Below are 15,254 nucleotides of genomic sequence, written 5' to 3'. Positions count from 1 at the left end.
AACATCCAAGATGGTCTGCAGAACGGGCATGCGCCACCCCAACGCCACATCAAGGATGCACGGAAACGCTGGAGCCGTTTCAAGTAGTGTGAGCCAGTTTCATGTATGAGAACAAATAGCATTCACATAATACTAAACAATCCCTTTTTCTTAATTCCACTGCCATCAACTTTTGGATTCTTTTTCAGCATCTTCAATTTGTCCCTATTAGCAGTGTGTTTATAATAATAGAGGTGAAGTCCGTAGCTTCTGATGACAGCCGAATTAAACTGTTATCCAAACACACAACACCCGAACAACACACATAATGACGAACAAAACCCGTGGGAGTAAAAAGACTACGCCAAGGAGACCCATTTGGAAGACTCTTGGTCTTGCAATTGCATTCATGGGTCTGGCTGCATTCGCTTCGCCTGTCTCACAATCGAATCTTTCTCCAGTCTACGGCTCCATACCGTCGGCTATATACCATCAGAAAGCAATCGCCATAATTCCGCTGGTAGCGTTCGTGGTCACCAATCTGTCCCCACGAAAGTATATGCCTTCGAATATGATGGTGTATCTCCCGGTGATTGCTTACTATATCCCAATCATACAATGGGCTCTGTTCCCCTTGAGCGGCCGATTTGGAGCTGAACTTGGACCTTTGATCACGGAGGCTCTTTCATATTATCCTTTGCTTTTCATGGCCTGCATTGCGACTTCAATCGTGCTAGAGGAATTAGACTTGTCCCATCTTCCCCCGACAATCGCTGATGGCATACGACCGGCGTTTTCTTATATTTTTTTCACGACAGTTGAGAGGACTTCGACCGATTTGATTTCCAGAACCATTGGTAAAGCGGACTTCATGTCACGATCCGGATTGAACTTGCTGATCGCGTCATTCTACGCCGCTCTCGCACGAACGCCTTATTTACTCATCAACATCCCGGGGATATTGCATACCATGTACGGAAACATGCACCATTACTCTGGTGCAACAAATAAGTTGGTGAACAAAACCTTGGCAATATACAACTACACATTGCTGGAACGGCGAGACTCTTTGACAGGGTATATCTCTGTGCTTGAAGATAACGTCAATCAATTTCGCGTCCTAAGATGCGATCACAGCTTGCTGGGCGGTGAATGGCTTGTCAATGATGAGAGACGTGCCCAAGGACAAATAAAACGCGAGACTATTTACTCTGTTTTTACCATGCTTGAATCTGTTCGGTTAGTGGAAGGCGTCGGACAAAAGGATAGTGAGGCTAATGCCTTATTCATGTGAGCACAGTCTCTAATTTCTCTGGTTCTCGCAATAACACATATGCAGCGGACTCGGGACAGGCACCTCTACTGCAGCTTTCATTTACCACGGAATAAATACCACGGTGGTGGAACTGGACCCTGTGGTCCACGAGTTCGCGACTAAATACTTTGATCTACCAGGTAACCATACTACTGCATTAGAGGATGCAGCTAGCTTCGTCAAGTCACAAGCAATCACGCATCCCAAGAGCTATGATTATATAATCCACGATGTCTTCACTGGTGGCGCCGAGCCAACAGAACTCTTTACTCTCGAATTTCTTCACGGCATAAGCAATATACTGAAGGATGAGGGGGTTGTAGCCATCAATTATGCTGGTGACCTCACCTTGCCACCACTACGCATTGTTCTGGCAACTATCCATTCCATTTTTCCAACTTGCAGAGCATTTCGGGACTCTCCCCCCGAATCAAATAGCCCCGCACATACATTTATCAACATGGTCGTCTTCTGTACTAAGTCGCGATTGCGGCCGTTGACATTCAGAGAAGGTAGCGAAGCAGACTGGATGGGAAGCTTGTCACGAAGGGAATTCATACCACCAGCGAAGAACTTGGAGATAAGCATTGACAGTGTGGTCGGAAAAGACTTTCCGGATGAAAGGTCTATCTTAAGGAGAGGGAATAAGGCAATCATAGAGAAATATCATCGTCGATCTGCGGTCAGGCACTGGGAACTGATGCGGACGGTGTTGCCTGATGCAGTATGGGAAGCTTGGTAGTTTACTGAGGATTTTGAAAGTCCCTTGGTCAAAAATGGTCTTGTTCACGACTGTGCTTGAACCTTGCAATCTCGTTGCATCAGCTCCTTGAATGATCCCGGTATCAACCGTGGGATCTGGCAATCTAAAGTAAAGATTATCGTCTAATTATCGTGGAATACAGAACAGCCGACTGTGTCAGTCTGGTCCTACAGCTCTTGATGAGTACCACCAAAACTGCTAGACAAAACACGCTTGCCAAAACCGCCTGAGCGGTGGCCCTCGATCAAAGGATCCAAACCCGTAGCGAACGCATGGATTCTGCCGTTTTATAGCCGCATTCTAAAAACATAGACTGGCCGATAGGTTTAGAAGAAGCAAATGTGCTGGGAAGCGGATGGTAGCGACCTCGACAGGGTCGAGTCTTCTCTGTGATTGGCCTGCATGTTCCCCTACGGCAAGGCACAAGCCTGAGTTTTTCTCGGCCTCCACTCAAGGAAGTTTAAAAATAGGATCAAGTACACCACCCGATCATTCGCTCTTGCTTGACAATTAACGAAGGACAATCAATGAAAGCCCCAAGCGTAACTTTTCAATCGAATCGCGCTAATCAACAAGAGCCAACATCGATTCTTAGAGAGTGAAGTCAGATGTACTAGAATGTCGAACGGCAATTCTGTGAAAGTGAAGGAAAAGCGCGGCGACTCGATTTGATCTGCAACATAGCTCTCACACTCGATGCACAGGTTCTTTGCTACCGCGGAGTCCCTACTACGAGCGAGGGCAAAAGTACGGGGGGCCGTCGATTGACAACTTATTATCTTGTTCATCAAATTACAGCCTCCCCAGTTGCCAGGCGTTCAGAGCCTTGGCAACTTTTGCCAAGCTCGTATCTCAAGCGGGACAACCATGAACCCGCTCAGGGGTCTTCTTAAGATGCTAACTGAGAACTTACAAGTCTATTCGTATCCATGCGCGATTTTGGGCCGTCTAGAAAGAGCTTTGCTACACGCGAAAGGCTGCAAGCCGCACAGAGTGCTTTGACCGGTCAAGTATGAGATTGAAGGCGGAAAGCTCGGTGCATATGAATTGGTATATATATCTAGGAGATCGACTCGAACAGTAGTCGGATCTGGACCACTTCCATCATCGCTGTGAACGTGTAATTTTTCGAGACTTATTACGAATCATGTCTCGCATCTGGTTCATGTGCGCAATCTTCGCGCTCGTGACAACACAAGCCTTCGCACAAGACATAGATAGAACGCACCACAGTACCGGTATCAGCAAGCGAAGCGTGGATTTACTGAGCCTTTTTAGGAGACAGTCATGTATTTGTGCGTCAGCTTCCCGAGTTAACGATACGTGAATGCGCAGGGCTAACTTTCAATTCGGATAGACACTTGCCCGTCTGGCACATGTGCATCATCCAGCTCAGACCACTGTTGTGATGGAGGTGGATACTGTTACTCCTTTGAGGCATGCTGCAATGGTGGATGTATGGATGTTACCTCTACATGCTGTTCTGATGGCGACGGCGCATGTGCTTTAGGTGAACATTGCTGTCTCGACCAGTATGGCGGCTGCTGTCCTGACAGTTACACCTGCAACTCTTCGAACGGCAAATGCAGCCCCGGAGGAGGTTCAGATAGTGGCGGCTCCAGCGGAAACAGTGGATCCAGTCCAACAGCCGCAACCATAACCGCAGCGCCGACTGGAAGCAGCGAATTCAGCTACTATTATTACTACATTACCTGGTATGTCTGACTATTTGCCTGATGAGTCACCACGTTCACTTATCCGTATGTAGGTATTATTATAGCTACTATTATGAGTATGATTACGCCATCCAGCTCTCTACAGTCACATCAACCTACGTGACTACATCCACGAGAACCAGCTTTTATGCAACAGCCTCGGCAGACGCAGAGTCCTCGTTCGAAGCGCTCACAGCTACCTATGAGCCACCAGCCCCACCACTTTCCGCAACATCTCTAAGCGCGTCAGCTAGTGCTATCAATGCCGCTGCCAGCAAATCTGCTGGAGGCTCTACAACTGGTGCGATTGCCACGGCCACTAGCACATCCGGGACCTTAGGATCATCTGGTGGTGGCGTCGCATCAGCTGCGAAATCTTCCGCGATGACATGGTCTGTGTATATCATGATGTCCATCTTTGCCATCCCGCTCTTGCTCGCGGTCATCCTTTAAAAATTCCGATCAGCGATGGAATGTGAAGTGCTCTATGGATCATGTGCTCTCGCGATACCCTTCGTACTATAGTCTGAATAAGTCAATTTCAGTAATTTTCAAAATTACAAATTCGAAAGTCTAGATTTTGAATTGCGTGCACCCTTTGAAAATGTTTAAAATCCTAAACAACTGCAATTTCGAATTTCGATTCGGCTTAGTCATCATCATGTTTTTTCCTCGGCCTCGTGGATCTGGACACCTACTCGCAACCTTCGGTCTGGTTAAGCAAAAATAGGTTCGTCGAAATGGCTTCAGAGCATGCTCAGCATTCCAATGTATCAAGTAAAGACGATGTTACCGCTGCTTCTTCTCTACGATCGGCCATCGATTTACCTGCGCATTGCATAGCAGATTTTTGTCTTATCCCTCTTGGTACTGCCTCTGCGTCAGTCAGCAAAGAAGTTGCTGAGGTGCAACGAATTTTGAAGAAGAGTGGATTGAACTTTTCGATGCATTCTGCAGGGACCACAATTGGTAAGATTGTTTTCAACTGCACACAAAACAAGGGCTGATGAGGTTGTAGAGGGTTCATGGGATCAGTGCATGGCTGTGATCGGTCAGTGCCACGCCCTCTTGCATCAAAAAGGTGTCGTTCGGATACAAAGTGATATCCGGGTTGGAACACGGACCGATAAGACACAAACATTTGCCATGAAGGTCAAGGCTGTGGAAGATCTGCTTGCGAATGATGCGACGTGAAGGACAATTCACCATGAAGTGTTCGAGATAGGTTACAAGTGCAATTACTGCTATGATGAAAGAAGTCCCTGTAATGCTTTGAACTATACTACTCCCCGTCTTTATACAAGTCTCATTAATATGACGCGACCCTCACTAGCTCCTTCCATACGATTCTGTCCGCATATGCGTCAGCCTGTCCTCCATCTTCAAATCAAGATCCATCAGTACTCTTCAGACGTTTGACTTTCAAGTAAATGACTGTTGACATCACAGCAGTGGCCGTCCATAGGATCCCGCTCCCACAATCAACATAAGCAGTTGAACGCTCTCGGGCAAAGTCCGGACCCAGCGTTTTGAACACCTTGGGGTTTTGTTCAGGTGTTTTGTGGGCGATGAATGCTTTTCCGAATACTCCAATGATTCCTGCATGCAAGGTAACGATGATCCAGTCCCACCAAAAGAAAAGGTAAGAGTGGAAGAAGGGGAGAAGGTACAACAATGCAGAGACAGCATTGAGGCCCCCAAGAGTACTTGCAAGTATCCATGCTGCGGATGGGCTGGCATAATTCTCTTTTGCGTTGACAATATCGGCGCAATATACACCAAAGATGACGAGTCCAAGCACAAACTGAAGAAAGCGGAAAGTGACCTTAAGCCAGACACCGAGCATACCCCATGGCAGCGATTGCGTTTGACCTTCGTACATTTCGATTGGCGATAAGTCTCCAAGGATCAGAGAGGAGCTTGACGGGAGCGATCGTTTAGAATATGTTGATAGAGCACTCTGTGGGCTTTTTATATGATGCTACAAGCAAGCAAATGGTAAGGTTGATGTTTTGAAGGCCACGAAAAAAGCTGCAGCGCGATCCAACTGAGGTATTGCATGACGGAGACTATATACTTACGGTATGATTGTGACTCCGCAAGTCATTGTCAATTTGTGTGGACATTCAAATACCATTGTTCTATTCTGCAGACAACAATTAAAATTGCCTTTGTCTTGGGTGTATCGCTTAGTTGCAGCTGGCTGGTGTGAAGTGTTGGCAATATGATGAAGCATGATGCAACCACAGATAACATCCCAAATTCAAATACAAGCCTCTGCTGCCAAATTTTTGGCGAATGATATCCCTCGAGAAGTGCATCTGTGCAACAACAGGAGTGTGGTTTCGGCATAAGTCTTTAGCAAAGGCGCGCGAAGGCATCGAGCTCTGCTGACACCTTCGCGTCTGCCTGCCCTTGTCCGAATTTGAGGACAAGGGTCCCGCTCCAGCATTAACGGGGAAAGCCTGTTTGGAAAATAGATTATGAAGGCCGAGTGATTCAGAATCCATAGCGAAATGTTATCAAACGTCCGACCCTCCTTCAGAGCACTACTGTTACGCTCTGGATTCTGCAGCAAAACTCTCAAAGTCCGCAGTGACTTTCTGTCAAGTTAAGGCGATAGCGGCACGCGACTTTTGGACTGCTCAAATCACATCTCCTCCCCAAAGCGCCACGAGCAAGCAACTTAGAATCGCTTGCGTCCGAATATTCAACACACAACTTTCTTTTAGAAAAGAATATCATGGCTTCAACGGAGGTTAAACGTATAGCATCAGACTTCTGCAGCCACTGCTTGCTTGGGAACATTCATGAAGGTGAAAGTCGTGGCAAGATTGAAATTATCGAAGACACGCCGACATACGTAACATATCCGCAGCCTGGGAGAAGCAATGGCCACGTACTCTTCTACTTCCCGGATATCCATGGTTTCTACAACAATTCGCTGCTGCTTATGGACGCTTTTGCCGACGCAGGCTACAGCGTCTTCGGTATTGATTACTTTCGGGGCGTAAGCACAACTGGGTACGCCTGCAACATCTACAGAATGCTAAACATGATAAGGATCCCATTTGGAAGCATCAGAAGGACAAAGATGACAAGACCACGGATCCCGCATTCGATCGAGCAGCATGGAGAGAACGGCACTCGTCATACGCTCAAAAGCAATGTCCAAAGTGGATGCAAGCGATAGCGTCGAGATATTCCAAGGACTCAACAAAATTCGCAGCTGTCGGATACTGCTTTGGGGCTCCATACGCAATGGAGGCGATATCTTTAAACGGGCTCGCCTCTGCAGGAGCTTTTGCGCATCCAACTGCACTGACTGAAGAGCAGTTCAAAGCCATCACACGACCTCTGATGCTTAGCTGCGCAGAGAACGACCACGCCTTCCCAGCAGACAAACGACGCAGGGCGGAAGATATCTTAAAGGATGAAGGCAAGAAATATCATGTGCAACTGTTTCAAGGAGTCAATCATGGTTTTGCCGTAAGGTGTAATCTCGATGATCCGTACGAGAAATATGTAAAAGAGCAGAGTTATCGAGGGATTGTAGAATGGTTCAACTTTTGGTTGACCCAATAAATGATCGACAAGCTCAGGCCTCCATGATGGACTAAACTCAACAGTGCAATGTGCAAGCGAACCGGGGGGGCACAATCCTCAGGCTTTGGATAGATATGCCACGTCTGGGGTTGGGTTTGAAAATGCCTCCCGTCCCAAATCTTGATCATTACAACCCGTACACCACGAGCAAGCCTACGACACCTCCCAAAGCGCCATCTCTGGTGATCTGGCCTTTTTTTCGAAGCAGTTTGTCAAAATTATGAATAATGAGTCACGTTTGCGCTTTGGTACGCAGATCTTTTTGGAAAAGGACCGTAGCGTAGTTCAGTCTTGATGTTGGTACTTTAGTTCGTCTGGTCTGACAATTTTATCAACGCAGCAAGTCAAGTTTTACTGGTCGCCACTAAAACTAGAACGTGCATGTCAGCAGAAGTGCAATCTCTGGGAGCGACGCATTGCCTCGTCGTCAAAATTGCGAAGAGTCAAGTATTTGGCAGGGCACAAGGCATTTCCGGCAGCGGCCCCGTCTCGCATTGGTTAATTGCATTGATCGCGCAAAAGCCAAGAAATGCTTCGTAACTCGTTTCATGTGCACATTATGCACACCCAAGAGCCAGATCAGCTCCGCACCACGAGATACGAATGAGGCCGCAAGGAACTTACACAGCCACATTGTAGGACATGACGAGCACATACATTTCAATTTTTGCTTAGCCAGTTCGTCCCTTAATCTCTCTGACCTTTCTGACTCTTGAAAAATCAACGTTCAGTACCCCATGACGTCGTGGTCAAAGGATGATGATAAGTACCGTCTGCCCGAGGGCGTCGTGAGAATAGGCTATGATGCCGACAGGCAGTGCTACCAATTTTACGATCACAGCGATGGTAGTCTTTGGGAAGGACCAGAAGGCTCGCAATATGGAAAGTTGCGAAGAAGTATGAAAGTCAATGGACCCTATGTATGAATCATATTCACATCTTTCTGCAGTAAGCGCTGGGCCGCCTGGAGAAAGCCGCATGTTCAGCGACAAGAATTCACCAACTGCTGAGCGAGTAAAATCCCAAGGGACACCCACATCGTCTGCGCCGACAGATTTCGACCAAATTCTGGGCAACATGCGTCGTGAGAGAAGTGTGTCTGAGACAGGCCTCAAATCGAGCGGCCCAGTGCTCCTAGGATCCGTAATCAAGCGCTCAGCCACAGTTGTTTGTACCCCTCTTCTTGCTATCGCCAGGCTTCTTGAACGTGTTTAAAGACGATCACATGCTGACTCTTGCAGACATCAAAACTCACACGCACGCTGAGCAGAAGGGCTCACAGATCAGGAGAAGAGCCACTTTTGGAAGAAAGTAGGCGCAAGAAAAGAACGGAGGAGACTTGAAAAATTCAAAAACTCCATTGCTGTTCTAAAGTCCCAGTTCGTCATGGAAAGGACTTCACATTATCTTGTATTTACCTTGATCGAACATTGAGCGAAGCCGTGCTCAAAATGTTTCTATAGTCAAACACCATATCCATACTCATGTTAACTTAACATGCATGCAGGCAAGACACAGAAAGAGTGATGCGGTCAACAAGTGCATCTACAACCTCATCACGGGGTTTCATCCAGGTCAAGAAAAGCATTTTCTACACACTGCTAGCCTGATATTGGTTGCACTGATTCGGGGCCAGCTTCACTTTTTTTCTTTTTTTTTATATCTCTGCACGAAATCTTCCCCCATTTTGTTTAGTCATTTGGAAGTTACGCATTTTTCCCACATGGCGATCTTGAAACGACTGTGGCATAAATTGAATTAGGAGAAAGAACGACCTAAGATTCAGTCTTGTTGCCGATAGCATTGACATCCACTCACCTGGAATTTTCGGTAGTATGGTGATATCTTTGTCACGTTGCTCAGATATTCTCTTTCCATTTCGCGTTCCTCTTTGTTTGGCTCATCTAAATTACTTGGGTTGTCGTCAAAAACACGGTGGCGTACAGACAAGTCGTATCTACTCTCATCGTCATCTGCATTCCTCATCTGCAAGACTTCATCTCAATACCCGCTTCTAGGCTGTCACCATGCAAATATTGCTTCATATTTTATGCGCTATCTCCTTCTGTCCTTGGGATCTGTTGCACGTTGATCTTTTCCCCTACGGAAGAATATTTACCCAGTACTCGGTTTGTTGATTTCGATATAAAGGATCTTGGTTTTGTGGCCTTTGCATGCCCTGAGCGCTTTTGATATGGAGAGAGAGTCCACAAGATCACTCCCCTAGAATCTGAGGTTGCACGTTTGCGGTGGCTGAATTATTGAGTTTTGGATAGTTTGCAACATTTACACTCTTTCCGATGTAGTTCGAGTCGAATGTTGAATCAGCGCTATTCACCCTCTTGATTTTTGACAATGGTCGTTGATTCGCATTGATCACTTGGGATGCGGTTGTCTTCTGCTCTGAACTCATTCAACTTCGCTTTACACGTGAACAAACCCTATAAGTTTCCTCCTCTTCTCGAACTTAACGATCGCTTTTGCGGCTGAACTCCCATACTGACCAAATCAGTGCTTTGACACCTTCTCTTGGGCATCTAAGACTCTTCTATCAAAGCATTCTAACTGGCCTTGAGTGTTTCCAAACTGACACTATTGTAAACGTCTTCTCACTTAGATATTGAACTTAAATGCCGAATCATATTTTTGTCACGTCACAACCAACGACCATAAGCCCAGCTACCGATTTCCAAGAGAAAGCTCATTTTTATGACTCTGACAGGTTCTTTCATCTTTTCTCCGAAGGATCAAACAATATAGTAGTCACTTGTGTTCTATCATGAATAAGTTTTGGAGTTGCTACCTGACTCCATACACCATAGGCAGAGTTACGGAAATAGAATCGTCCAAAGCCTAAGTATTGAGATGCGGCTTAGTTCCTCTTTCAATAGTTTTGTTCGCAACTATGATGGAATTGTTCAGAACGGGCTAAATATTGTCATACAAATCCAGACTTTTGTCTCGATAATAAGATTATTTGAACTGGGCAACACAGTCTTCGCATTTCGGGGGACAAATTGGCCACACTCATTTTACGCGCAATGATCTTCTATTAAGTACTGAGCAAAGTATATCGAGAAACCAAGAAAGCAACTTAGCCTCAATAAAGCCCTTGCTATGGAGCTGTTTGCAGCCGCTTATACTGAAGGTACTAGATCCTTTTATAGATCAAGTAGCTTGCAGCTTAAGAAACCAGCGCTTGAAATCCACAAAAACAACTGAAAAATGACACGTTCAAATTTATCAAGAGATGTTGAACAAGTCAAGCCTTAGATTCGTGCTTACTCTCGTCAAAGATATCTTGAGGAAGTGGCACTATCAAAGGTGATCGTGTAGTTAACATGTGCTTGATCAAATCTAGTCGTTCAAACTACAGTCCGAAACACGAACAAGAATAACGCGCATGCCAAATTCCGGCTACCGTTCAAACTCCACAATACCCTCCTTCTCCCCGCTTGTCTCGCTAACAGACCTACTCCTCTCATTTGCGTTCTCTAGTTGTAAGATGCTGGTAGGTTTGCTACTAGATTCGATTGTTTCCGCTTCGGCGCCTTCCAAGATATCTTTGTCCTTTGTGAATACCGATTTTCGATCTGCGTCGTCATCATCGTCGTCATCATCGTCATCATGCGAACCTTGCTGTCCCCCACTGGCTCTTTCGAGCTCCCGTTGCGCCTCTTCCATTCGACGTCGCACTTCAGATGCGACCCGCATGCCATCCGTGACAATGTTGTCAAGCATGCCGCGGAGTCCTTGGCGGCCAGGCGGTACTATGCCTCCTGCTCCAGGGATAGCAACATCTCTCGTCGCAGACGTTGTGTTTGCAACGCCTTGACTGACGCGACGCCCAATATTCTGGAATGTCGTCAAATTTGCCGCACTTGCTGTATTTGGAAGCGGACTATCTGCGAGTTTAAAGGAGTTGGGGAACTCTACGTCAAAGAAATGCTCCAACGTTTCGTCGGCAAGTACAAGCATGCGAAAGGTAGGAAGAGTGATAAAGAGAGGTTTTGATGGATCAAGTGCTGCATTGGCACGATGGGTATTAGGCTTTTCCTCTGAGGGCATTGGTGGAAGATTGAGTTCTAGCGGGTGTGAAGAATTACTTTCAGATGTCGCCGGGCGTTTCTTCGATGAAGTTGGTGAAGAAACTTCAAGATCAACAAGATCTTCGTTCTCATCGCCAATGGTAAAAGACTCGAGTTCTAAAGTCGGCGGCTCTTCACTCGTCCTTGTCACTGCTGCTGATGCATGAGAAGTGTCCGTGTCAGCGTATTCGAAACAACGCCGGGTAAAGCTGCTGACGGCTGCCAGGAACTCTTCGTCAGACAATACTTTTCGTTCAGGGCCGACATTGCTATGATTCTGGGCAGGGCTGGCAGGAGTACTTGGGATAGGAGTTTGAAAGCCTCTTCTTCCCAGAAAAAGCAGTGCTTCAGACATGCGGAGCATGCCTTCTCTATCGACTCTGCCATCCTTGTCGTCATCAAAGATGCTAAAGAAGTATTCAATAATGAGCATGATATCTTTTGCACCCTTAATTTTTGCCATGCCATTGACGACATTCTGGAGGGTGAGCTGCTTCTCTCCCTCTGTGTCCCAAGCTCTGAATAGCCTGCGCAAAAATTCGTCGTCTGCAGGGTCTGGTCCCGGACCCCACGGCGAAAGTGATGTAGTCTTACTCCTTGCGCCACTGAAATACGACAAATCTTTCTCCGCTTCAAGCTTGCTCGGGCTTTGATGATCTGCTATGGCCCATTTCGCCACGCCAACCATAAACTCGCGAAATGCACCATAATCCATATGTGTCACGCTGCTGCCCAGCGCTATACGGCCCATTTCAGGAGTCTCCTCGCTAGGTGTTCCTGACACTACCTCGAGAGCCTGTGTGCGACCTGCTTTCGCTCGCCTGCTGTTGTTATCCTTGATCATCTGAGCTCTTTGCTGGCGGTCATAAAGAACATCATAAAACCTGTCATACAAGAACCCCAGATCATTTGGACTTAGCTTCTTAGATTCCGGGCCAAGATTCCGAATCGACGTCCTCTTGGCAAAAGATTCAATACTCTCCAATACAGCCTCCTTATGTTGGCTTCTTTGCTTTGCGATGGTATCTTGCGTGATCCCAGAAAACTCCTTGAATGCCACTACCATCAATTCTTGAAATTTAGTCACGGCACGCAGCTTTGCGTTCTCAGACTTCGGATGCGCTGACTCGTCGAGCCGAGAGAAGTAATTCTTCAGCACAGAGATAAATGAGCCATCATCAGCAGCATCCAACAATTCCTCGCCGTTGATTCGGAGAATCGCAAGGCCAATCTGAAACAATACTTTGGGTCCTTCAAGGAAAAAGACATCCAAAATACGGAAAGCGAAGATGAGCGGCATGCTATTTATGTACAGCGACAGAAACCATGGCAAGGACACCACAGAAAGCTGAACATCAGACTTCTGGAGATGGTCCCAGAGGATTGGCATAGTCTTCTCTACAAGACCTTCAAAAACTCGTTGATCGAGTAGTGTGCCGTACATGGTTGTGGAATAATAGCCAGGAAGCAACCGGTTACATAGCTCAGAAAGTAAGAAGAAGGCTTGTGTTTCCGAAGTGTAACTAAACTTGTCAATCAAAGGTCCATAAAATTCAGATATGAGACATACATGAGAAGAGCTGCAACGACAATGTTCATCGCTTGGCAGTAACCAACCTCTGGATTTGTCCAGCTATATGCAGTAAGGACTCGACGTAAACGGCCAATGCCTTCTTCGCTCTGAAACCCTGGATACTCTGGCAAACTTCGGTTTAGGTCCTTCTCGATCTCATCGATAGCAAGCGACGACTTTCCCGAGAACTTCGCAAGAGTCTGTGTGTACATGTCCGGATTCTGAAGGCGTGAGTACATCGATCCACTTGTAATCTCCCATACTTCCCCCCGCAATCTGTTGGGCAGACCGACTCTTATTAATTTGTGAAAAGTTGGCTGTCGTATTAGAGTGACATTGCGTCCGTTCTCTTTCATGTATTCCTTCCACAGCCTCATCTTAGCCTTATCGCGCAGCTTCCGCGCATCACCCGGATATTTGAATATGGATCCTAAACCCGTATCCGGAGGCTCCCTCTCCGGTTTCTCTATATCCACCAATTCTTTCCCTTTCGATGCCTTTCCCGAGTCTTCTGTGAGCTGGAACTCAGAATAGCAAAGACAGACTACCTTTTTCATGTTTTCTACGTCCTTCATACCGGATCGAAGACCTTTCTTAAGACTATCACAGAATCTATCGCAGTGTTGTCTGCTGCCTGCGAGTTGCAGGGTAAACTTCTGTGGTGAAATTAAGGCCTTGGGCGTAGAAGGGACATTGTAACCGTTGGATGTGGTGATGGAGAGGGCGAACGCGTTTGTGTGACTCGGCAGCCTCTCTACACGCCGTATGGCGCATAAAGGAAGCGTGAAGCCGTTTCCTGAAGGTCCCATCCCATGGGTCTGGCCCATGAACGACGTGCTTGCACTAGTACTCGCGGTGCTCGAAAAACTCGATGCCTGCGTAGAGAAGCATATGAAATGCTCAGATAAGTGCAGCTTGCCCACGTAAATATTCCCGCTCTTTCTCTGTCCATCGTAACCATTGTCCTCCTTGTTCCTGATACTATGATGTGGTGATAGAGTCAACTCGGCCGTAATCTCTTGGAGCGGGTTTTCAGACTCTGGGAGTCTGAATTGAGACCTAAACAACGAGGCTTTAGACGGCTTTCGGTCAGTGGATGAGCTCAGTGTCGGATCAATGAAAGTCTGAGCAGTTTGCGCCGCCTTCTGTACGATAGTCGAGAGATTGCTGAACATTGTAATGGCCCTGGCGAGGTCGCTGTACGAAGGGTTTCTTATATATGCACCTGTGTCATAATATTGTATGTATCTCTTCCGACTCAATTCTTCGCAAAATGCCCGCGCGGGTCTTTAAGTGAGCTGAGGGGGGTTAATCTTCATCGATGGTAGTGTTCAAGAGGGGCGAGGCACCGTGCGGTTGCGGGTGAGGCTGAAATGCACGGCCCAAGTTACTGTCGACCCTTTTAAGGACCATCAATAAATTATTTTCGTTTGTCATAGTCATGATGATTTCTAAGCAATTGTTATGGTGCTTAAAGCATTATAACCAAATTCGTGTCTAGGCATTGATTAAAATATATCCCTTAGAGATGAGCCGTATCTAGTCTGGCCCGTGTGGCATTTCACCAAGAAATTCAATTGAAACCTTGAGCTACCTCCTGATTCTAATACATTTAAAACAGGTCTGTTTTAATACTGCATGACTTCTAATCCTCTTAGGAATCCCACAAACTGTTCAGACCTGTTTTCACTGATAGGCACCAAGTCGCCTTTCCTACCCCACCACGACTCTTCTTCACTAGGCAACAAGGTGGAAAACTAAAAACATAGCATCTTCAGCACTGGCACGCTTAAGATAGCCTCGAGAAACTTGTCCGTTCTCTTCCACTCAACTCTATTAGAGACCTACAGCCTTCGCGAAACAGAAATAAGAAGGGAAGGATCCACGAAGCCCACCGCATTGCTATGACTAACTAAGAGCCCCCGAATCGTCAATCTACTCGTCCTTTTTACACCACAAAGTCAATGTCCCTCTTTGATTTACCCTCGGAGATGCAGCAGGAAATTTTCTTGCGCGCATTGCGACCATGTCTAGATGACTATGAACACGGAGAATCTTGTTTCCGCAACATCGTACTTAGCATTGCTAGCACCTGTAGAACCATGCGATGGAATATGATTGCAGTTGTCAAACTTTTGCGAAAGGAGATAACTCATCCACGCCCCAGTGAGTATACCATCACGAGCACTAAGGAGTGCAATCACCTCTTGGTTAT

At 46.6% G+C, this 15,254-nt stretch overlaps 7 protein-coding genes across 8 annotated transcripts; 5 read left to right on the top strand and 2 right to left on the bottom strand.

The window, feature by feature from the left end:
* Nucleotides 1-107: 107 nt before the first annotated feature.
* Nucleotides 108-2,207, top strand: PV09_04239 (uncharacterized protein). The gene is made up of 2 exons (XM_016357557.1): nt 108-1,269; nt 1,319-2,207. The coding sequence occupies exons 1-2, from the start codon at nt 308-310 to the stop codon at nt 2,034-2,036; spliced, it is 1,680 nt and encodes a 559-aa protein (XP_016214349.1). The 5' UTR covers nt 108-307; the 3' UTR covers nt 2,037-2,207.
* Nucleotides 2,208-2,875: 668 nt separating this feature from the next.
* PV09_04238 (uncharacterized protein) lies at nt 2,876-4,385 on the top strand. The gene is made up of 3 exons (XM_016357556.1): nt 2,876-3,352; nt 3,415-3,772; nt 3,826-4,385. Exons 1-3 carry the CDS (start codon nt 3,205-3,207, stop codon nt 4,223-4,225), a joined length of 906 nt encoding a protein of 301 aa, XP_016214348.1. The 5' UTR covers nt 2,876-3,204; the 3' UTR covers nt 4,226-4,385.
* A 20-nt stretch (nt 4,386-4,405) lies between these two features.
* On the top strand, nt 4,406-5,153 carry PV09_04237 (uncharacterized protein). Its single transcript, XM_016357555.1, has 2 exons — nt 4,406-4,741; nt 4,791-5,153. Exons 1-2 carry the CDS (start codon nt 4,513-4,515, stop codon nt 4,964-4,966), a joined length of 405 nt encoding a protein of 134 aa, XP_016214347.1. The 5' UTR covers nt 4,406-4,512; the 3' UTR covers nt 4,967-5,153.
* PV09_04236 (uncharacterized protein) lies at nt 5,031-6,115 on the bottom strand. The gene is made up of 2 exons (XM_016357554.1): nt 5,854-6,115; nt 5,031-5,753 (listed from the first exon to the last, which is right to left on the bottom strand). The coding sequence occupies exons 1-2, from the start codon at nt 5,896-5,898 to the stop codon at nt 5,160-5,162; spliced, it is 639 nt and encodes a 212-aa protein (XP_016214346.1). The 5' UTR covers nt 5,899-6,115; the 3' UTR covers nt 5,031-5,159.
* A 161-nt stretch (nt 6,116-6,276) lies between these two features.
* On the top strand, nt 6,277-7,816 carry PV09_04235 (uncharacterized protein). The gene is made up of 2 exons (XM_016357553.1): nt 6,277-6,782; nt 6,836-7,816. Exons 1-2 carry the CDS (start codon nt 6,516-6,518, stop codon nt 7,355-7,357), a joined length of 789 nt encoding a protein of 262 aa, XP_016214345.1. The 5' UTR covers nt 6,277-6,515; the 3' UTR covers nt 7,358-7,816.
* A 111-nt stretch (nt 7,817-7,927) lies between these two features.
* Nucleotides 7,928-9,090, top strand: PV09_04234. Of its 2 annotated transcripts, XM_016357551.1 has the most exons (3): nt 7,928-8,275; nt 8,328-8,545; nt 8,620-9,090. In XM_016357551.1, exons 1-3 carry the CDS (start codon nt 8,116-8,118, stop codon nt 8,719-8,721), a joined length of 480 nt encoding a protein of 159 aa, XP_016214343.1. In that variant the 5' UTR covers nt 7,928-8,115; the 3' UTR covers nt 8,722-9,090. The 2 variants fall into 2 exon arrangements, with proteins under 2 accessions (XP_016214343.1, XP_016214344.1); XM_016357552.1 differs by having other exon boundaries at nt 8,328-9,090.
* A 1,336-nt stretch (nt 9,091-10,426) lies between these two features.
* Nucleotides 10,427-14,395, bottom strand: PV09_04233 (uncharacterized protein). The gene is made up of 2 exons (XM_016357550.1): nt 13,037-14,395; nt 10,427-12,989 (listed from the first exon to the last, which is right to left on the bottom strand). Exons 1-2 carry the CDS (start codon nt 14,212-14,214, stop codon nt 10,796-10,798), a joined length of 3,372 nt encoding a protein of 1,123 aa, XP_016214342.1. The 5' UTR covers nt 14,215-14,395; the 3' UTR covers nt 10,427-10,795.
* Nucleotides 14,396-15,254: the final 859 nt, after the last annotated feature.

This window comes from Verruconis gallopava (genome assembly GCF_000836295.1).
Source record: "Verruconis gallopava strain CBS 43764 unplaced genomic scaffold supercont1.12, whole genome shotgun sequence".
NCBI lineage: Eukaryota > Fungi > Ascomycota > Dothideomycetes > Venturiales > Sympoventuriaceae > Verruconis > Verruconis gallopava.
This window is presented reverse-complemented; position numbering and strand designations above follow the sequence as displayed.